The sequence below is a fragment of the Drosophila bipectinata genome, chromosome 3L (genome assembly GCF_030179905.1).
Source record: "Drosophila bipectinata strain 14024-0381.07 chromosome 3L, DbipHiC1v2, whole genome shotgun sequence".
Lineage (NCBI taxonomy): Eukaryota > Metazoa > Arthropoda > Insecta > Diptera > Drosophilidae > Drosophila > Drosophila bipectinata.
Window position 1 is genome coordinate 24,089,584 of NC_091738.1, and position 24,216 is coordinate 24,113,799.

At 36.9% G+C, this 24,216-nt stretch overlaps 1 protein-coding gene across 2 annotated transcripts in view; it reads right to left on the bottom strand.

Moving 5' to 3' along the window:
• Positions 1-1,289: 1,289 nt before the first annotated feature.
• alpha-Cat (catenin alpha) overlaps positions 1,290-24,216 on the bottom strand; it is a 52,759-nt gene continuing 29,832 nt past the window's right edge. The window contains exons 4-12 of one of the 2 annotated variants that reach the window (XM_043214156.2): positions 23,028-23,231; positions 22,286-22,970; positions 12,951-13,102; positions 11,827-11,899; positions 6,690-6,757; positions 6,447-6,628; positions 1,896-2,136; positions 1,721-1,837; positions 1,290-1,665 (exon numbers count right to left, since the gene is read on the bottom strand). In XM_043214156.2, coding sequence (XP_043070091.1) covers positions 1,501-1,665; positions 1,721-1,837; positions 1,896-2,136; positions 6,447-6,628; positions 6,690-6,757; positions 11,827-11,899; positions 12,951-13,102; positions 22,286-22,970; positions 23,028-23,231 — 1,887 coding nt within the window. In that variant the 3' untranslated portion in view covers positions 1,290-1,500. Of the gene's footprint in view, positions 1,666-1,720; positions 1,838-1,895; positions 2,137-6,446; positions 6,629-6,689; positions 6,758-11,826; positions 11,900-12,950; positions 13,103-22,285; positions 22,971-23,027; positions 23,232-24,216 lie in introns of those variants that run through there. The other variant, XR_011442748.1, reaches the window with a different exon arrangement.

Genomic DNA, 24,216 nt, shown 5'->3' on the forward strand with positions numbered 1-24,216 from the left:
ATTTCTAACATGGTGAATCTGACCTAGAGATGGTGCGTTCTCGACGTTGGACCACTTTAATTGTGGTATATTAAAGTCGCCCACAGCGACGAGCTCGTCACGATCATAAGATTAAAAACGGATTAAATAGCGGACAAATGCTGCCAATATGTGGGAGGTTCAGACATAGGCGGTATGTATGAACATCTAATGTATAAAGATTTTACGGACATAGTGATTTTAACGTAAATAAATTCTATATCACCAAACTCTTGGGATTTCACCTCTTCAGAAGTAAGAGTAGAGTCTACCGAAATGAGGACTCCACTAAAAGTGGTGTACTTACTTGGAAAAACTGCGGAACTAAAGATATCCGGCTTTAACCCAGTTTCTGTAAAGGCTATAATATGGAATGCAAAGAAAGAACTGTCAGAAAATAATTTGAGGTGTATGCTACATTGCCCCCAGTATTCTGATAGGAAAGTGTTAATGACGATACTAGTTTTTTGGGTTAGTGGGCAAAGAAGAGGTGGAAGGTTGGTCGGTGGTTCCGATTGAACTCCCACTGGTTTTAAATTTTTTAGTTGAAGTTATAGTTGAACTCCCACTGGTTTTAAATTTTTTAATTTTGCAGTACTAGGCTGATGTTCTAGGCTAACTTTGCAGGACGAAGATGTTCTCTGGCCAAAAACTGGGTGAACAAATCGTCTTGAACATCAGCGCGGGCACACGATTCTTAATATTTTTCATTCCCAATATTTTTCATATACATTTTTTCAATTTTTAAATATAAAAGATTTTTTGTATATATCTCTTTTTATTTTTAAAACTTTTTTCGATAAAATTATCTAATTAAAACAATACCTTTTTATTCGTGTATCATTTATTCAATCAGACGCGCAAAGAAAATTTTTAATTTTTCGGCTAAATATAGTGTCTCGTGGCACATTCTAAGCCATGCGGGTGGTCTTAGATCTCTTATACTGACGTCCACAATAATATAGAAATCTTAAAAAATATTTCTGATTCGTGCAAATTACTGGTTGTACCCTCCATTATTTGCTTGCTGATGGAAAGTTATTCTACTTCAGTTGGTAGTTGCATACCTTCTCCATGAATGTATTTACTTAACATCCTAATAGTTCCGGATGGGTTCACGTATGGTTACCACACCAGTACTTAAACAGTACAGTAGTGAAACTTTCAAGACTATTTTTTTTTTAAAAAAGAGATTTTAATGATACTTGAATTTGTACCTGATAGCGGTACTATGGTTATGTTTATCGATAATTTCGAAAGAATGGTCAGGGTATTATAACTTCAGCTGTGCTCGACTTTATTTTTTCTAACTCGTTGTTTAATAAGCATTATACTGAAACATCACTCTGATAATTATAATTTGATAATAATAATGATAATTATTTGCTTTTTATTTGAGAGTATTTTAAAAAATAATAGAATGATGATGTCTTTTCTTATTATGTGTGCAATATCATGTCAAAATTTATTTCATTTAATTATTTAAACCGCATCAGCGGGACTTTGAAATTCAGACAATGCATGAATCGGGTTTTGAACTTTTTTTTGTGAACCCTTGCGAACTTTAGCTCGTACTTCCTCTGGTTTTTCAGGTCTCACTAGCGGCTTCTTTTCTGGAGCTTTCATTTTCCATACCACTATCGGAGACTGTAATAAAATTAATAAATAATTTGATTTTCCATCATATATATATAAAACTTACAGAAACTGTCCCTTGCCTAGTGTATTTGGTCGACGCCACATATGAGTATTTTACAGTAAGTACTACCGCATTCATAAGATTTTTAGCAGCCTGTATCAGTGACGTGGCGCTGTCCAACTGAAAAGCAAGTGTTTTATTGATAAAGATAATTTTAAACCCAATTTTTTGTCCTTACCCCAGAAACAATCAGTTCGCCACTTATATTTTGCACGTCGGCTTTTACTTTAGAGGTTATTTGAATTTGATGACAATAAAGAGCTATTCGTTGCAAATAGGCCAGTAAATCTTTTTTAGTGCTACTTTCGGGACATTGTTCCGCTATTTCCCGTGTTAATTTATCTAGTTTTGTCCCAGCTTCTGAAATTTTTTTGGCAGCGTTAATGACGTCCATCGTAGTTTTTAAAGGACCACGGCCCCTGAAAAAAAAGTATTTTGTTTTTACATCTTACATATTGTTAAAAATCAAATCAAATTAGTTCCAAACAAAAACAATTAATAATAAACTCAAATAAGTTAAACTTTGGGTTCATCATATGTAGTATTTTGTAAACCCAAAAATCTTTCGATTTAAGTATAACACTTTTTTTTTTTTTAATTTTGATAAACTGGATAAACAGGGTACAATGAAACAAAAATTGAAAACTAACTTTAGGCTAACTTAAGGGGGGACATACAATTAAAAATTTATTTTTTTCTAAAAATTTTTTTTTGTCTTAATGTACTCTAAATATGTCTGTGAATAAGCCTTTCAAAGCATAAAGCCGTCCGGTACTTATTTTTAATGTAGTACGCAATTTAGTGAGTGCGTGTCAGTGGTAAACTTTAGTGAGTGGTTAACTTTAAAAGCTTCTACTGAAAAGTCGTGTTTTCAAAGTCGCCGTGCAATGTACAGGTCAGAGTTTCATATCAATCGAATGCGGTTTTTTGCTTTATGTTTGAAATGAAATTCTCCATAAGATGAATGAAAGGATTTTTCATATTTATTTGTTATAACATGTTTTTTTTACAAACAAAGTCGAAAAAAAGTGTTTTTTTAAAACATTTTTTTCAATTTCATATTTTTTCATGGAAAAACCATTTTTTTACATATGAAATAATTCATGTTGTGCGCTGTACCTCTAAGTTTAGTGCCCAGTTGCTGTTTTTTGTTTTAGACGTGATCCTGGGCCTGGAGACTGCACGGCGCAAAGTTTATCCCCCAAAACACGACTCCACATTATTGATCATAAATGGGCTTAATTACAATATTTTTCGAAAAACTTGACTGATTTTTATTGCCCAATAATTTCCTAATAACATGCAAAAAGAATCGCTAAGATTCATTCAATTCCCTACTTGCAATCCACTCCCAAAGATAGGCCTCATTTTAGGCCATTTAATTGGCTGAGGCCTCCCTTAATAGAATATTGGAATAGGCCCCCCTTAAGGCTGAGACGAAATTCATATTCCCATGCCATTAAGAGACAGTTTTTGATTTAAGTAATATATCTAACAAGATAAAATATATTATATAATCCAATATCGCAAATATTGGATTTAGTTGTCCCATTCTTATTAGCATTTCATTATCATAATTATTTCCTACAACACAAGTTTACAATACTAATAAATGAAACGTAACAAGAAAGCAAAGCTAACTTCACGCGGAGCCGAAGTTGATATACCCTTGCAGTTAAAACCGGATATATATTGCAAACATCGGTTATAGTTCGCCCCAATGGCCGATCCTTATGAGAATATCATAATATAACCCAATTTATTATAATATAAAATCTAAAAAAAGTCCCAAACTTCTATCTTTAAAAGTACGAAAGTTGGTATTTCTACCAAAAACCATTTCCGATCGTTCAGTTATATGGCAGCTATGATATAGTCGGCCGATTCTAATGAAATTTGGTAGGTTGGATAAACTGACCAAAAATAGAATCTGTATTAAGTTCCAGATTTCTATCTTCAAAAACACGAAAGTTGGGTCATTTTCGATCGTTCAGTTATATGGCAGCTATAGGATATAATCGACCGATCCTTATGAAATTTGGCATGTCGTAATGTTTTGCCAAAAATAGCTCTCGTGTCAAATTAAAACTCTCTAACTCTAAAAACACCAAAGTTATACCATTTCGGATCAATCAGTTATATGGCAGCTATAGAATATAGTCGGCCGATCTCGGCCGTTCCGACTTATGTACTGCGTGCAAGAAGGGTGTGTGCAAAGTTTCAAGTCGATAGCTTTAAAACTGAGAGACTAGTTCGCGTAGAAACGGACAGACAGACAGACGGACAGACAAACGGACAGACGAACAGACGGACATGCTCATATCAACTCAGGAGGTGATCCTGATCAAGAATATATAAACTTTATAGGGTCGGAGATGTCTCCTTCACTGCGTTGCACACTTTTTGACAAAATTATAATACCCTCTGCAAGAGTATAATGACTAACGCTTCTATAATTAAAAACCTGTACCTTTAGCAAGTTGATTGCTGCAACCAAATTTGCTCATATAAACACGAGTGAAAACATTTTGATGCAAACATAGAACTTGCACAGTTTTTTTGCAGCAATATTTTTTGCTTGTCGTCTGTATACATTTTTTTACCACTATCTTTATTGCGTCATTCTCTTGCTTGTTTGCATGTGCTGTTTGCTTTCAATCGCAATATTGCAGCAAGCAAAGCAACATTTGGGATCGCAAGAACACGATTAAATTAATTGAATTGTATGAGAATCTGTGGTTCTCTACGTTTGGTTCATATCTCATACTAAATATTTGTTACATTTTTTGTCAATTTTTTGTAATGGGATCCCTTGAAAATGGGGTTTTCCCATATGGGGTCCACTGTGGTGGCTATATCTTCCCCAGCTCTCATCCGATTCTCAAGCGGAGTTCCTTAAACGATTTCGAGATCGATTCTGCATTATTCTGCACCAAAATTCTAAGACTTAATATTTTTACATTTTTTGTCAATTTTTCGTGGTGGGATCCCTGAAAATGGGGTTTTCCCCTATATGAACCACAGTGATGGTTCTATGGATCTGTTTCACAAAACAACAGAACTTGCAAATGAGCGTCACTTGCAAGCATTGCAAACAAAAAATAAAAACACGTGTAGACATTAACGCAATATATTGCACGAAATAGCCATGCAAAAGTTTTCGTAAAAAACAAAAATTGATTGAAACAAGAAATTTTCTTGCAACATTTGCATTTGTGCAAACTTTAGAGAAATTTTTTTTTCAGTGGAAACATTCAGCCGCGCTGCGGCAGAATTTCCGACCTTATGCACACGTTCTTTGGAAAATGAGAGCAGTGATGGACAACTGCTTTAAAGTTTAAACTTTTTGTTCCATACTTTTGCGCTTGAGCAAAACAACAAAAAACAAGAAAGGAAAGCTAACTTCGGGCGGAGCCGAAGTTTATATACCCTTGCAGTTAAAACCGGATATATATCGCAAACATCGGATATAGTTGGCCGATCCTTATGGGAATAGGAATATATAATCCAATTTATTACAATACAAAATCTAAAAAAAAGTCCCAAACTTCTATCTTAAAAAATACGAAAGTTGATATTTCTACCAAATACCATTTCCGATCGTTCAGTTATATGGCAGCTATAGGATATAGTCGGCCCATCCGGGCCGTTCCGACTTATATACTGCGTGCAAAGGAAAGAAGGGTGTGTGCAAAGTTTCAAGACGATAGCTTTAAAACTGAGAGACTAGTTTGCGTAGAAAAAGACAGACGGACAGACAGACGGACATGCTCATATCAACTCAGAAGGTGATCCTGATCAAGAATATATATACTTTATAGGGTCGGAGATGTCTCCTTCACTGCGTTGCACACTTTTGACCAAAATTATAATACCCTCTGCAAGGGTATAAAAACCTACAGCCATACTACCAATTCAGTAGGGAAGCAGAAGTCTAAAAAGTCTATAATTCCTCTAAAAATTATCCGATTTGGCTAAATGGTTGGTGTTGTAAGTGTAAATTAGCCATTGGAATAGTTTGGCATCAAAAAATTTTCCAAAAACATTAACGAACTGGCGCTAGAACCAGATTTCTGTTTTGAGGGCTAAAATGGACATAGCAAAATTTTGACACAAACTTGATCTCCGCGGATACCATGGAGTCCAAGTTCCAAATCGGGTAGCTCTATCTCTATATAATAATAACTGAATAATAACCGGGTCTATAACTGAGTTCGTGCGATTTGATAAGAGATGGCGCCGAATGACTATTCTACCATCGTTTTTATATTCGGGGCATGTGTTTGAAAGCTAATGATATTGTCCATCTGTTTCAGTATATTCATTTGAAGTGTGAGCAACAATATTTTGGATGCACTCATATATGTCGAAGTTTGAGCCTGGAAAAGTGTTTTTGGAACAGGTGCCTGAAATTGTTAAAAATTAGAAAATGGTAAAATAGTGTCCAACAATAAAACCATCATAAAAGCCCAAAAGTGAAGATCTAAAAATTTAAGATTGATACTTTAGATATAGTTTTAAAAACTACCTGGTGTATGACATTATTTTATTTTTTTTTTAATCTTTAACGTTTATAATTTTTAAACTTAATAAAATGGAAAAACTTAAAAGAGGTCTAAAAATTTATTTATCTGGTGTATCGCGAAATTTCATAATGATGTCTGTTCATCAGGACAATTGGTTCCCAAAGGTTATGGGATATTTCTTTATATTTATAGTAAATTTTTACCTGGTGAAATCAGTCATTTCCATCATAATCATACACATGTGTTTTGCCAAAAATATTATGTCATTTCCAGTGTCATCCCATTTTGCTACTTCTGAATCAAAAGTAAGTTTTTCTCTTCGAAATAATTCAACTTGTTGCGCAATTTTTTGCTTGTCCTCTTCCGTCATTTTCCGCATAGCCTCCTAAAATTATGTGGTGTTTATTAGGTGTAACAAATTTCTAAAGTTATTTTTCATAACTTACTCGAGCAGTACATATTCCACTAATATCCGGATATTCGTCGACAGTTTGGTCCCCAGTATGTGCGCTTGCTAAAATATAAATATTTTTACCTACTTTTGTTTTTAAATAAAAAAAAAGCTAACTTCGAGGGAAGCCGAAGTTTTTTAAATTGAAATTGAAATTTTTTAAATTTCAGTTAAGGGGACCCCGCCAGTTTCGGTTTCAAAAAATCGATTTTTTTTTTTATTTAATTTGAACTTATAACTATTCAGGAATGTACCTTTAAAATTTCAAGTGAAAATTTCAAAAACTCTTGAAGATATAGCCGATTTATGGTGGAAGCGTCAGGGGACGGCGAGAGCCGTCTCAAAACTTTAAACGCGTTTTTCTCGAAACAGTGTTTTTACGACTGGCGCATGAGTTTACTCAAAAACTATTAATCCAATCGGTTCCAAATTTAAATACGTTATTCTATACATATATAGCTCTCGTATGAACTAGGATAAATCAAATCGGTAAAGATCTTCGTTACTTTTCAACTTGATTTGTGCCTGGAAAAAATTTAAAAGAAAAGAAAAAGCAATTTAAACAACAAAATTTCACAGGTCCGCCATTTTGTTAATTTTTGCGCGAAATTAATAATCCTAGTTCATACCAGAGCCAAACATGTACTCGTTCTAATGCCGTTGGATTTTTTGGTTTCTGATGTTCCAGTGAGCGGAAATCACATGCGCCGCCGAAAAGAAGGGCTTTTGTTTGATCACAAAAAACAACAAAAAAGAAAAAAAAATTGTGTAAAATTATTTTTTTCCTTTTTATGTTTTTAAATAAATGTATGTAAAGTTACAACCCTAAAAAAACATTTATTCATTGAAAATCGTCAAAATTTAAAATTCAGAATGGGGGGGGGACTCCCCCAAATCACAAATATCGATAATTTCGTCAAAAATAGGAACCATAGAAAATCCAAACCCTCTAACTAAAAATACCAAAATTATGCCATTTCCGATCAATCAGTTATATGGCAGCTATAGGATATAGTCGGGTGATCTTCAAGGTTCCAACTTATGTACTGTGTGCAAAGTAAAGAAGGGTGTCCAAAGTCCAAAAGGGTCCAAAGTTTCTAGTCGATAGCTTTAAAACTAAGAGACTACTTCGTGTAGAAACAGACAGACTGACAGAGAATATACATGTATATTGTATATATTTTATGGGGTCGGAGATGATTCCTTCTCTATATTACATACATAATGTTATATACATATCATTAACATAGAGATCTCATGGATCACATGAAGTATATGTATTCTTCATGAGCATCATCAGTCGAGTCGATATAGCCATGATCGTCTGTCCGTACGAACGCGTTGATCTCAAAGACTTTAAGAGTTAGAGACTATAATAGTTAACCATGAAACAAAGGTGCAAACAAAGATTGAAGAGCACTTCAGAGTCGTGTCCAAATATCTGGACAATGCTAAGAAAAACTACTAAACGTAGCAGCTGAAAAGAAGCAAGGGCAGTAAAGAATTGTAAAGTGAATCGCACCGCAGAAATAATCAACAACCGCTCTTAAAGAAAGGAGCTTCGCCGCCACAAATGTTAATATATTCTATTCTATTCTATTAATATTCTAAACAAAGAGAAAAATCCACGACCCCTCTTCAAGGTGGAGCTCAAGGCAGAAAGTTGGTTGAAAGAACTATGAAGAAGATGAAGAAAAATATCTGAAGCTAAATATCTGAAGACCCATATAAACGCAGCGGTCCAAGTCGTAGCACATGCACTAACTGTCAAGAGTATGGGCACACTAGGTTATACTGCACACTTCGGGCTGTCTTTGTAGTCTGCGGGGACCACAACTCCGCTCACAACTCCACATCGATACAAATTCAATTAAGTAATGGAAGCTTTTCAATCGCCGTTCACTGCCCTTCTCACTTCTTAATTTGGAACGATAATTTAATTTACTTCTACAATTCACTTGGAGATCGTTTTATAGAATCTTAATCATTATGAGTTATGATTATCATTATGATTTTATAAATAACAAAATAATCATTATTCTATGATCGAAAAATAAAAATCACAAAATAATCATTATTCTATGATGGAAAAATAAAAATTATAAAATAATCATTATAAAATTTATAGACCTAAGGGACTACAATGCCAAACTTGCGCAATTGTGACCATGTCTAGTGACTCCTAAAGGATGGCAATTGTACAGTGCAATTTTAAATGTTAACAAAGTTATCAAGGTCAGATTGAAGACTGCATTGGGCAGAGATGGATTTGTACTGAAGACAAAGCTTTACATCATCTGCATACATACATACAGAGTGACAATAAATAACCCGGACAAACATTTTTGATCAAACTTTTTAAGGAACTGTATTTGAGAAAAAATGCAGATACACAACTTTTAAATAGGTATTGTGTTAGCATATATTCAGCCAGTTTCAAAGTGGCTTCCTTGGACTGCGATGCAGAGCCCTAAACGTTTCTGGAAATTTAGCGCAATGGGCCGCAGGTCTTCTTCCGATAATCGATCCCATTCTCGGAGCAACGATTGCTTCAGCGCCTCCAAACTTATGTGGCGTTTAGCAAATGCCCTGGACTCCAAAATAGACGACACACTGTAGTGCATCGGATTAAGATCTGACGAGTAAGGTTACCATTCACTGGATGTGATAAAGTCCGGAAAATTGGCTTTGCACCAGTCCTGAGTCAATTTGGCTCTATGGTCTGGCGCTGAATCCTGTTGAAACGTCCACTTCGTATCACCGAAGTGCTGCTGGGCCAAGGAAGCACAACAGTTTCAAAAATGTCCCGGAGGTACACTTCCTGATTGATTTTGACCGATGAAAACGATGAAATGATCGATTAAAACAAGGGGTGTTTTACCGGTGGCGCATATTCTTCCCCAAACCATTAAAGACTGCTCACATTGACGACGCTCGATTATTGCAGAGGTACCTGTAGCTTCAACCGACCAGCCTGTCATTTTCGTGATTGTGCGCCTGTTGAATTGTGAATATCTTCTCGTCCGTGAAGAGAATACGCTCCCATTTTTGACCTTCGGCCCGACGCTTTAGCTGACGGCATCTTTGGAGTCTCACGCGCTTATTGTCATCCGTAAGAAGATGCACTTTTTGCAGCTTGTAGGGCTTGTGATTAAGTTCATTTTTTGCAATCAACCAAACACTTTCTCGATTCACTCCGATTTCACGGGCTATTTTTCTGACGAGACTCTGCAATTCCGAGTGATCCGCTTTTTCACGATCTGGCGAATTCTAAAAGTGTTAGCGGTGCAAGGTCTGCCTCGTCTGGGACTCATTAAATCGCCGGATAGCGTCAGATACCGTTTGTTTTGGTATGCCAACCAAACGAACAATGTCGCATTGGCGATTTCCTTGTTGAAACAGTTTTAAAATTGCACAACGATTGTTAGACATCCCGAAACAAATATCAAATTGATGGGAGTCACAAAAATGTAAATATATTTGTTTCAGAAAAGTAAAAGCTATTGATAGATGCATTTATTTAAGGGCTGCATCATAACACATTTATAATAGATTGCTTCAAAGTTTGTCCGGTTTATTTATTGTCACCCTGTAAGAACTAGAAAGTTCGTTAAAGCAGGGGGCAAGTCGTTTATAAAAAGCGTATATAATAACGGGCCATGATGACTACCTTGAGGGACGCCAGATGTAGCACGAACCAGACGGGACTGTATGTTTTTAAATAAGACTCTTTCTGTCCTTCCATCTAAGTAGCTGGAAATCCACGTTAAGAGGTCTATAGGAAAACCCAGCATATTCAGTTTACTCAACAAGAGTGAGTGATTAACTGAATCAAATGCTTTGCTGAAGTCTGTGTAAATTACATTAAGCGACGCTTAATGAAGCCATGCTTACATGGAGAGATGATCGAAGAGCAAAAGTGTTGCAAATGAGCAGTAATTAATTTTTCAAAAAGCTTTGGAATTGCCGACATTAAGAGATGACTCTGTAGTTGGCAGCATCGGACTTTTCCCCTTGGAAAAAATCGAGGTTTCCAAAGATAAAATGAAAAGTCTATGAAGAGGTTTGCATAGAGCCCTGGCAAAGTATTTTAGCACACAGCTTGGTACTCCATCGGAGCCTGGCGAGTAAATGGGTTTGACCCTTAGAAGATCAGATAAGCTATTCTTGAAGAAAAACGGACAGAAAATAAGATTTGCTGATTGAATGTTATATGCGTAAGGCTGATCTGTAAATTTAGACGGAGAATAAGTATAAGAATATTAAAAAATTTGGCGAATAGATCTGCAATGGCCTGATCAGAGGTCGCAGATGAATTTTCAAACGTAAGCAGAGGTGGAATAGATACATGTTTACGCTTAGTGTTTACAAAGTTATAAAACTGCTTTGGATCCTGAGTAAATTGTATTGTAAATTGTAGTAAACCACCAGCTAAACAGGCTGAGGGTAGTGTAGGCACGTGCTGCTCGACGGGCATCCGGACTTCCCTGGTATGTGACAAACCAGGCCATCAAAAACGACCTACGCCTTGTTTCGGTGGGCGACCTCCAACAACACAAACCAACACCGCCGACGGTACTCGGACAGGATAACGAGTCACCCAAATCCACTTGCTAGCAGGCTGGCCGACCCGCAAACTCTTAGGCGCTTAAAGAGATTTCACCCCAGCGATCTGTCTTCCCGTGTTGTTCAATAATATTGTAAACTAATGTAAATAACTGTAAATTATTGTATAAAGTCTAGGCCCTTATCCCATATGTACCATATTCACCCTACCTTCTAAGCGCCCTTCTAATATCGTAACAATCAAATGTATCGATAAAGATATTATTTTTGTGAAAATCAGCTTAACGGAAACAGCGAATCTTATTTGCCACGCATGGCAAAAGACCTCCACCGTGGGGTGATATGGATCCCCTTGGGGTGAAAAGGGGAAAACAAAACATAAGTCTATGTTACATATAATCACACAAACACAAAAATTAGACCTAAACAAATGTAGTTTCACGCTGTTGTGTTTCGACTAAAATAGTTTAGTACTTTTTTAGTCTATAAGGCTGAAATAAACGAACACTGAAATTATATATACTTGTGGACACGAACTATTATTTTAATATATATTTTTAACTTACATCGGCTTCGTGTTTCTAATGTCAAATCTTCTACAGGCTCAAATTCTGTATCGGTATCAAGATCTTCTGAGCTCTAAAAATTTAAAAATACAAATTAGTAATATTAAGTATTTAGTACGAAATTTTGTTTTATTAGGTAAAGGTAAATGAAGCCTAGTTTTTTTTTTTTTGGGTATTTTGAAATTTTTTTTTCTTTTAAAAGTTTTGCCAAAAGATATTAGAACTATCTTGTGTTAGACCAGTGGCGAGCAAATGTGGATAAATGTTTGTCACTTCTGACTTAAAAATGTTATAAAATTTGTAAAAATGTATTATTTGTCTTAATTTTTTTCCTATAATCCTTATAAAATTCTATTATGCATAAAAGGAACAAATGATTAAATAAAAAGTTGTCATATTTTATGTTAATTTCGATTTTAACCCCTTGACGCATCTGTCAGCGCAAAGAAATTCGTTCCCAAACGTTTTGCACAAACTTGCACGAAACAAAGTGATTTTAATGCTTACAAACGGCTGCAAAACGAAACTAAATGTAATAAAACTATTTATTTTAGTTGTTTTAGATGGCTTTCGTTTACATTATTACCTTTACATACCGGGAAACATTCAATTCTCTTTTCGTCAAATGTACACTTCTACACATCACGAGTCAGACTCTTGATAATCGTGTTTTGTCACAAATATTTTACCACGAGTGAGACTCGGGGTAATACGTCAAGGGGTTAAAAATCAATTTTCAAACGTATCCACTTTTGTCTGTGTGTGGTTTTTATACCCTTGCAGAGGGTATTATAATTTTGTCCATAAGTGTGCAACGCAGTGAAGGAGACATCTCCAACCCTTTAAAGTATATATATTCTTGATCAGGATCACCTCCTGAGTTGATATGAGCATGTCCGTCTGTCTGTCCGACTATATCCTATAGCTGCCATACAAACGATTGATAGGAAATTCTATAACTTCGGTGTTTTTAGAGTTAGAGAGTTTGAATTGTGTATGAATGCTATTTTTCAAGAATATATATACATTATAGGGTTGGTAATGTCTCCTTCACTGCGTTTTGACAAAAATTATAATATCTCTGCAAGGTAATAAAAATAATATTATGCAACAAAGAAACTCACTCTATTCATCAGAACTGCCCTACGAATTTCTCGAACTCCATCATAAACTAGTCGAGAGGCATCAATAAAGTCATTTTCGTCTACATCTTTATTGGAGGCATTTTCAAGTGCTCCAACTGCTGCCTCCACTCGTTGGTCAAATTTGTTCATTACTAAAATGGAAAAAACAAAATAAATTGCATAAAATTAATTTTATAGGACTTATGTTCTAAAATTGTTAATATAAAATAATGTTGATTCACTCATTTTAAGTCACCAGAAAAATATTATTTTGTCAAAAAAGTCCTGCATAATGTTTATTAAATTTTCCCCAAATATTTAATAACGGTTTGATAAAACTAGCCGAAAGATGTTATTAAGTAACATAACAGAAAAATCGAATTCTCTGTAACACTTTAGAAGAAAACTTTCAATAACATGGTGCGTACAAAAGTGTCTCGTACAAAAAGGTTTATTTTATATTATTACTTTGTAATATCGAGTAATTCACAATTCTTCAAAATACTTTTGTACATACACACTATATTTTAAGAGACATTTTTAACAAAAAGACCGAATGAAGAGTCTTTGACAGACCGAACCGAAAAGAAAACAAAATAAAAGTTTTGGCTCTGAGCAGAAAACATTTAGGAGTGGTCAGAAAATAAATTTCTGAAAAGTGTGAAGAAAACATAATTGTAACATTCCGTGCTTTAACCCAAAGCAATGCACCACCATTACGACCAGAGTCAGAGCCATAGCCGTAGCCGTAATCCGACCAGAGCATAGAGGCCGAATCACACCCACACACATGGCCAGGATGATAGAAGTCCTGCCTTTGTTGGTGATAATTGTAAATATATGATTCTAGTAGCTTGTGGGTGTTTGGGTATTGGCAAATACGTTTTAATTTTGTGCATGAGTCCAATGGGCAAAGTTGGTCGAAATCTTGAGATACGTCGAGGAAAATAGCGCTGCAGTATTCTCGCTGTTCGAAGGCTGAGCGTATTTCGGATGTTAATCTGTTCACTTGCTCGATGGTTCCGTGGTTTCTTCGGAAGCCAAATTGTTGTTCCGGGATAATATTGCAAGCTTTCAGATGTGGTATTATGCGAGTTAACAAGCATTTTTCAAACAATTTAGACAAGCAAGAAAGAAGGCTTATTGGTCTGTATGATGACGGAATTGTGTGGTCTTTTCCAGACTTCGGTATCATTATAATGATGGATTTCTTCCACTTTTTTGGGAAATAGCCAATGGTAATGATTCCATTAAATATTATAGTTTGCGGACGACCTCTATAACGCATTTTGGAAGTTCGATCACCATCTTTGGGGTCAATAGGTCACCACCGGGAGCCTTTTTTGGTTTTAGCCCTCTTATGAATTTTTCGATTTCGTTCGGCCGGAATGAAGGTGCGGCTGGCTGAGGGGAGGACTCTGGCTGAATTACTGGCAGGAGGAATGAAGGGCGCTCGTAGTGTAGTCGATGTCCGATTCCATGTTAAACTCCGGGGCGAGTTGTATGTGGGAACTCACGTACTTTTTGTATTTTAGCCAGTTCGATTCTGGCGTCGTCAGGCTGAAAGGGTGTTCGGTTATTTCTGGGCTTTGAAGAAGCGTTAGAAGCACAGGCGAGTGGTCTGATGATCAGTCCGAGACTGCTTTGGCACTTATTTAATTGCGAGGTATGTTTTTTGTCACCGCAAAATCAATAAGGTCTGGGAGCTTTCGTGGGTCGGTTGGCCAGTATGTGGGACTTCCAGGGGAAACGTAGTCCAGTTTATTTTTCACATTTATAATTGCCTTTGGGAGTCACTAGACGTGATCCCCAGTGCGTATGTTTGGCGTTGTAGTCTATAGGCGGCTATAAATCGATCCCCAAGTGAATTGTAGAAGTCCATAAATTGTCCTTCCCAGATTGAGAAACGAGGAGGGCAGTAAACGGCATCGATTGAAAGGATTCCGTTGCTTGACTGAATTTGTATCGATGTGGCCTGCAAGAAGTTTGTTGCAAACCTTTTGTGAAAATGGTGTTTAATGCGTTCTCTGATTAGAACTCCAGTTCCGCCGTGGGCTTTCCCATCTGGATGATCTGTGCGGTAGATTGTGTAGCCTCTTATATGAAAGTTGTATTTGCTTGTAAGATGCGTTTCCACCAGTAGCATAACGTCAATATGGTTTTCGGTCAAGAATTGTGACCATTCTAGTTTATGCCGTGAGACACCATTGGCGTTCCACATTGATATTCGTAGCTCCTGCATAGAGTATTTAGACTGTTGTGCTACGAACAGCTGTATCACCATGTTCTGGTTTTGAACAAGCGTTTGCATGGTCGTTTTCATGAAAGACATAAGCTCCATCATACTTTGTTGGAAAGTAAGCAGCATAGTTTCCATTTTGCTGTGTGGCTGTTCTGGGGCCTGTTGAGCGCTTTGTGAGTTAGGCTGAATTAAAATTCTGTGGATTTTCGTTGCGCGTTGCGGTCGCTTGACGCATGCTAATCTTCAACTCCTTGCACACCATACATCTTCTATAGTTTGCCGTATGGTTGCCTCCGCAGTTTCCACATTTCTTCACGGTACTGTCCTTGCTTGTAGTGCAGTAAGCGGAGTTGTGGGCGTCCCCGCAGACCACACAGACAGCCCAAAGTGTTCAGTATGACCTGGTATGTCCATACTCTTGACAATTAATTCATTGCACTGTACCGTTGCGTTTATGTGGCTCTTCGACAGTGATTTTTCGATGCAGTAGATATTGCAGCTTGTAGATTGGGTGGACTTCGTTCTTTTTCAGCAACCTTCTTTCTGGCTTAAGCTCGACCTTGAAAAAGGGTTGTGGCTTTTTATCTTTATTTAGAATGTTAATAACATTCTTGGCGGGGAAGCCCTTTTCTTTAAGGGCGGTTTTTATATCCGCGGCGGTAACATCTTCCCTTTACTACCACTTGTAATTTTACTTTAATTTTACCCTTACTGCTTTTCAGCTTGTACGTGTAATAGTTTTTCTGAGCAATGTCCAGATATTTGGACACGATTCTGAAGTGCTCTTCAGTCTTGGTTTGAACCTTTGTTTTATGGATGTTCCCATTGGTAAGCGGGACAACAAGAAAGTTGTCACCGTTCCCGATCAACGCAGCAATTCGGTTGACCAGGGCACTCGAGCTTTTCTCCCTGATATAGATTGGAGGGGGCTTGGGTTTGTTTGCGGTGTCTCGGGTTGATAGGTTTTCCTCAACCTCCGCCAGTAGGGCAATCTTTTACTACTGGATCTGCCTGGTTATTCGTCGATTTTCTGAAAGCGATAAATTTTTTTTTTTTGGTTGCCGGATTACTCTGCGGGCTAAGCTTGCGCTTAATTTGGATGTAGCGATCCATTCCAGTCTGTGTGGCCGGGGCCGCTTTGGCACTTTCCAAAGTTTTTGTTTTTGTACTCGCTATAGTCGTTGACGTCGCGGTACTTTGAATCGCAGTTGTTGTCGCTGTGGTTGCAGAAATTGCAGCACTGCTTGTTGTTGGTGCGAAATTTCTTTCCGCCATTGGAGGAGTAAGAAGAGCGGTGATATTTGGTTTTAAACGGTCTGTAGAGCACATTTTCTTTTAAACGCCGATTGTTCCATTTCGCTATCGCGTGTTGAGAAGTAACTTTCAATTTTCAAAAATGTATTACTTTTTATTTTAATGACTTTAAATTTTTAATTTTAAGTTTCAGAAAAAAATGAAATTCTTTTCAAGTTGATCCATTTTTAATAAATAAGAATTTGTTGAAATCTTTCTTGAATTATGTATTCTTTAAAAGAATCCATTACATTTTTTTTTTGGATTTCGGATATTTCAAAGAAACACAAACAAGATATCCGCAAAGCTCCATATTTTCCAAACGTTTCTTAAACAGCAGCCGAATTTGAATTTAAAAATATTTTTACATAACCGACATGCTATCATTATCTCAAAAGTAGCTTCTACCACTAACCATACAGCATATGGACAACAACGCCGATTGCTTTTAAGTTTTTGTTGTTCTCCATGAGGCTTGTGCATGCCTGCTGTAGCGATGGAACGATTTTTATGGGAGTGTGAAGACACTAAAACATTGTAAAAATATATACATGTATACAAAACATTTTACTGCTAAAACTTAATCTTAATATTAAATAAATTTAAAACGTATGCTGAAATATTAAAAAATATAATACAACAAATAATATTCACCAAATAACGAATACCCGAATTTTGTTAGGGTAGACAGCCTGAAAAGTTTGAAAAATCAACATTTTGTGCGCTGGCTTCTGACACGCATACATACAAAGAACAATCCAAGCGCAGACCAACCTTCTTCGTCGCGCTCCTTTCAGCAACTGAGAAACAGAAAGCATTCAATGAGAATATGAGCGTAAGATGAACGAACGATGAGCGTAAGAAAGAGAGTAAGAACTCGCTCTGGGGCCTGCTGGGCCTATCTCTGGAAATTTTTGCGTCCATTTTCGTTTCATGAAATGGGTTGTCTATATGCTGTATGGTTAGTGCTTCTACTTAGGTAAATAATTACACAGTGCGACAGTCATTTGGAACTTTTGAAGAGACCTAGTAGTAATTTTTTATTAGGTCGAATATAATACAAACCCGTGTATGAAATAATTCTAACACCCTCATTTATTTAGAAAAAACAGATTTTCGGGACATTTTTTCGCTAAAAAAAATTCCAAAACGAGTAATTTTACGCCGATTTTAAAACTGACGTTTTTATATTTTGTAGAGACTTGTAGAGTTTAAGGGTATGAAAGTCTATTGTGTTTTACGTGAGCACCTGTCATGATGGCTCAATCTCACGGCCCCTTGGGCATGGGATATGAAACGATGCGTCAATCAGCGCCCCTTTGGAACCATGTTCCGCCGGATACCGACACTCAATACAGACTGTTCTAGTCATGGCTTACATCCTGGGTCAAGGATGGAGGCCTATCTAAACCTCTTCCGGTCTGTGGGATCGAACCAGAAGTACAATAGTATATTGTAGTCGTGTGAATGTATGAAGAAGAAGACATTATTGTATATACATTCTTGATCAGCATCAACAGACGAGTCAATATAGCCATGTCTGTCTGTCCGTATGAACCTGTGGATCTCAGAAACTATAAGTGATGTAGCTTTAGAATTTGGCATGGAGAGTATAAGGGTTTAATAGTTTAAGGGTATGAAAGTCTATTGTGTTTTACGTGAGCACCTGCCATGATGGCTCAATCTCACGGCCCCCTTGGGCATGGGTATGGTTTAAGGGTATGTTATATTCGTGTGAATGTGTGTAACGTAGAGAAGAAATCATCTCCGACCACATAAAGAATATATATTCTTGATCAGCATCAACAGCCGAGTAGATATAGCCATGTCCGTCTGTCCGTATGAGCGCGTGGATCTCAGAGACTATAAGGGATAGTGATATAGGATTTTGCATGGAAACTCCTATAATACACACACACGCAGTTCAAGTTTATTTTACATTTTTGACACGCCCCCTCCCTCAAAAATTGTTTATCAAATCAAATGACACGCCAAACTGTCAAATGTTACAGTAAATTATATAACCTACAAAACAGGACTAAGATCTTCTAAATGCGTGCATTAGAAAAAAGTTACAGACCTTTGAAGTTGAAACATTGTACTCGTATAACAGTTTTGCTCGTCAGTGTATATATGTACAGTTTCCCACACGAAGCGGCTCAAAATTTTGAATGCATGGATCTTGAAGACTATATAAGTAGTATGGCCGAAGTTGCTAGTAGGGGGGCTGCAGTTGTTTTTGGTTTTGTTTTTCTCAAGCGCAAAAGTATGCAACAAAAATTTGATGCTGACAATTAAAGTGTAAACGTTAAAGCAGAGGTCGGCACGGCCCTATCCCGAGTGCATAGGAAATTTCTCTGCCCGAGCTCTGCCACACACACACAGTGTAAATGTGTGAACCCTTCAGTACCAAAATTACTTCCCCGACTTTTCCTGGCGACATGTTCGAAAAACAAAAACAAATTTCATGGGCTTCGTTTACTCAAGTCCGAAACGAAACTTCTACCTGCTTTCGGTTTTCGACGATGATTCTCGAAGCTTCTACGTCATATTTTCGGTGCAGAGATGGAGGGAAGGGAGAGAACAAAAATCGGTGTCGAAAACCAAATGAAGTGAAGCGACGTCAGAATACCCTTTTTAAAAAATGTTTAAATATTTATATATATTCTTATCTAAACTTATGGTATATTGAAATGTATCAATAATTTGCTTTAGGCAAAGCCAAAATGTTCATGTTTGAGTATTTGCTTTGTGCGATTCTAATTACAAGGCATTGCTTTGGTCGACTATACCCTGGCATCGCCAGAATTTTCGGTTGTCAATTTTCGGTTTCGTCTTGCCTCTCCCCTTCTCTTTGCATTTAATGTTCAAGTTGCATATGAACTACACGCGTTTGTTTGTTGCGTTTGAAGTTAAATTTTTTAAAAAAACATTTAAGTGACCTGGTGACAATAACTAATTCTGGTGAGAAGTGCATATAATAAACTTATTTATTAGCAAGGCCACCAGCACCGACGAGGCATTGGCAGCCTTAGATTTCGCCTTAGGCCGCGGCATGAAGGAAGAATGTGTAAGTATAATATTTATAAATTAAATATAAAAAATTTTTTAATACCTATTAATTTTTGCAGACCACCGCAGTGACCAATATATTGAAGCGCGGACCCCTACCCAAATCGTTAAAATATATTTTCGTCGAGGACCTGATCGTCCAGTACAATATTGACGGAGTTAGTGGAAAGAAGAGATTGAAGGCGTTTCCAAATTTTTATGGAGTTTTGATCGGTATGTATTTTAATTACAAATAATGTAAGCAATATCTAATGCCTATTTATTTTATTTACAGATAGTATATCTATGGTGGATCCGGGGAAATCGCCGGAAAAAGTGTTGGGGCACGCTTTGACGTGCATAAAAAATAATAATAATAAAAAACAAAAAAAAATAAATAATAATTAGTAATTTGTAAAATAATAATAATTTGTAATTATAGTAATAATAAAAGTAATAATAATAATAACAATAATTTTTAATTTTTTTGAATTCTTTTTTTTTAATGGAAACGGGTGGGCTTTTTTTTTTCTAACGTTTTTATTATTTCAACGATAAAAAAATATTGTTATCTTAACAAAGATTTTATTTGAGTAATAAATAATTCAAATATTTATTATCTTTTTGTAAATAATATCTACTATACAGGGTGACAATAAATAACCCGGACAAACTTTGAAGCAATCTATTATAAATGTGTTATGATGCAGACCTTAAAAAAATGCATTTATCGATAGCTTGTACTTTTCTTAAACAAATATATTTACATTTTTGTGATTCCCATCAATTTGATATTTGCTTCGGGATGTCTAAAAATCGTTGTGAAATTTTAAAACTGTTTCAACAAGGAAATCGCCAATGCGACATTGTTCGTTTGCTTGGAATACCAAAACAAACGGTCTCTGACGCTATCCGGCGATTTAATGAGCTTGGCCATGAAGGTGACCGTCCCGGACGAGGTAGTCCATGTACCGCTAACACTTCCAGAATTCGCCAGATAGTGAAGACGCGGATCACTCGGACTTGCAGAGTCTCGGTCAGAAAAATAGCCCGTAAAATCGGAGTGAATCGAGAAAGTGTTCGGTAGATAGCAAAAAATCAACTTAATCTCCAGCCCTACAAGCTCCAAAAAATGCATCCAAAAAAAGGGGTCAAAATCAATCAGGAAGTGTACCGCCGGGACGTTTTGGAAACTGTTGTGCTTCCTTGGGGCCAGCAGCACTTCGGTGATACGGAGTGGACGTTTCAACAGGATTCAGCGTCAGCCCATAGAGCCAAATTGACTCAGGACTGGTGCAAAGCCAATTTCCCGGACTTTATCACATGCAGTGAACGGTCACCTTACTCGCCAGATCTTAATCCGATGGACTATAGTGTGTGGTCTATTTTGGAGTCCAGGGCATGTGCTTAATGCCACATAAGTTTGGAGGCGCTGAAGCAATCATTGCTCCGAGAATGGGATCGATTATCGGAAGAACCTCCTGCGGCCCATTGCGCTAAATTTCCAGAAACGTTTAGGGCTCTGCATCGCAGCCCAAGGAAGCCACTACGAAACCAGCTGAATATAAGTTAACACAATACCTATTTAATAGTTGTGTATCTGCATTTTTTCTCAAATACAGTTCCTTAAAAAGTTATGATCAAAAATGTTTGTCCGGGTTATTTATTGTCACCCTGTATGAGGGTATAGTAGATTATGATTATACATGAAGATAGCTTTAATAGAATCGCAGGTCAAGTTTGTTTTAAAAGTTTTGACTAGCCTCTCCCACGTTCACCCTCGTTTTGCCTTGACACAGTCGCATATTTCTGTAGCGCCAGTACGAGAAGTTCATTTTGACAAGAAAGGAAAACTAATTTCTATCTGAGCGGATATACCCTTGCAGCTTATATCGGGTATATATAGTAAATATCGGATATAGTTGACCGACCGACCCTTATACGAATTCCTCCCCATCCTCGTTCATACGGACAGAAAAACATAGCTATATCGACTGATCAAAAATGTATATACTTTATGTGTTCAAGATAATTCTTACATAAATTAACAGGAATACATACCCCCTTGAACTCTACAAGGACCGGGTATAAAAATGCCAATCTTGGTCTATTTACTATTGTATATGGATAAAGTTGGCTAAACCTTATGAAATTGGGCGAACCGGATCAGTTTTTCAAAATTTGAATCTTTACAAAGTTTGAACCTTCTTTATGGCAGCTATTAAATAGTCGGCCGATCCTTGTAAAATTTGGCCGATTTAATTTTATAAGTGACACATTCGTAAGCCGATTTTTTAACTGGAGTGTTAAAATTTTTACCCATGGATCTCCGAGATTTTAAAAGATGGAACTGTCTTATTTTTAGCTTGGACGTCATGGTATGCACACAAATCAAGTTTGTTCAATATTTTTCCATTCTCACTCCCGCCCCGAAAACTCAAACCTTGTTGTAGTGCCAGTTGAATACAGTTTTTCGAAGATTGGCAGTTTTTCGAAATTCCAAACAATGCGATTTCTGTACAGGCAATTTTGCTTTCCTACTGTATTTCTCTAGTTATTTTTTTCAAAACATACAAATGTATGGAAAAAAAAGTTTTAATTTATAAATAGTAAATAATATAATCGGAAAACTGGACTATAGTCGTCCCGTCTTGTTTAAACTCTTTTCAGCAAGACTTCATATTTTTTTCAGGTAGGCACAGGTTTTTCACGTTGGTAATAAGAATATGATAACATCTTAAAAACATACCTTGTTCACGTAGCACCTTAACTGCTTCTAAAACTCGTTTTGTGTAAATACAAGGTTCGTAATTGTCCATTTCTGCTTCAACGACATTACAAACTCGTGAAGATCTACCCTGAATTGCCCCTGCGGTTATACGTAAATCTTTGGCATCACCTACTTGTAATGCCATGACACATTTGTTTACATCTTCGAGAATATGATTCTCGGATACTGCCAAAAAATCGTCAATTGTTGTTATGTCATCCACAGCTTCTGTTAAAATACGAACTTGAACTTCCCAAGCTTGACGATAAGTAGACATATTTTCTTGAGCCACTTTAGAATTTGGGCGGACTGTTAAAATAGATGCAGCATTTATTACTTGTGGACAAAGGCTTTCAATTTGGGCAGCGGCATATCGAACCATTTTGACACCATCTTCATTGCTAGACATACTGCATACAAGATTTGCGACTTCCACAAGTTTTTCTGCATGTTTAGTAAAAATATCGGCTTTCTCACGAACTTTCTTTTCATTTCCAGTTTTGGCCGCTTCAATTAAATCTATCAGAGGTGTTGTAGTTTCTAAAAACGAGTCGGAAACATGGTCAACAACAGCCTTTCGCAATTGACGCCTTAAGTCACGGGTTTTACGACACATTTGATCAATTGCACGCACAAGTCCAGGGCTGTTATCTTTTTGAGTCATCTAAAAAATAAGTTTAATGTATGTGTAGAGGGAAAATGTATAAAAAAAAAAACTTACATTTGACATGTATTCGGATAACAGATCTTGTAAAGCTTGTCGCACAGCGTTACATTCGGCTACGATTCTCTCTCGACGCTCGTCTCTAGTACAATCTGCATCAGCCATTAAAGCAGCTGCACTAATAATACTCTCCAAACGTTCTTCAAGTAACTGGCGAGAACGTTTTTCGCTGTACGTCATAGGATCCATGACAATGCCTTCCTATAAAAATACATTTAAGCATAAATTCTTCATATATATTATACTTCAAAGCAAATATTGTGCATATTAATAAAAAACACGAAAGGAGAGCTACCTTCGGGCGGAGCCGAAGTTGATATAACTAAATATAGGAACGTCGTATTATGTGGCCAAATATAGCATTCATACGAAATCCGAATTTTCTAACTTTAAACACACTAACGTTATAGCATTTTCGATCAATCATTTATATGGCAGGTATAGGATAGTGTCGATTGATCCCGGTCGTTTCGACTTATATACTGCGTGCAAAAGAAGGGTGTGTCCAAAGTTTTAAGTCGATAGCTTTAAAACTGTTTGACTAGTTTGCGTAGAAACAGACAGACGGATAAACGGTCATGCTTATATCAACTCAGGAGGTGAGCCTGATCAAAAATATATATACTTTATAGGAAAAAAATTATAATACCCTCTGTAAGGGTATAATTATACAGAATTTTGATTTAAGGGGGGACATTTGAGTAACATTTTTAAAAAATCGAAATTTTTTTTTCGATTAAAAAATTTTTCAGGGTCTTAAAAATAACATGGCCGTCAGCCAACGGGTACAACGGGAGAAGAACATTCTTTTCCTTAAAGCACCCCACTCCAAGGTGGAACAGCATATGCCGAAGGATGCGTGTCCGAGGGGGGCCCCGGACGCTAATATGCGAACTCTGGGGGACCGGCTGACCTCCCAGCTTTAACCAGGCTTCTCGTGACAAGCGGGCTATGTCATGATGGACGAACCCCTTCCCGCCTACTCGTGGGACCTGAATACTACTTTACCAAACAAAAACCAAAGCGGAGAACGGAACTCCCTAAAAAAGTCCGGAAATGGGGTCAGTGACCCGTTCAAAAGCCAAGGAGTTGCTGGGATGGAGAAGCCCCTACAGAGAGGCAACATCTTGAGGCGGGACGCGCCGGTGCGGAGGAGGTTGCCAAGGCTTCTTCTTCCAAAGCGGGG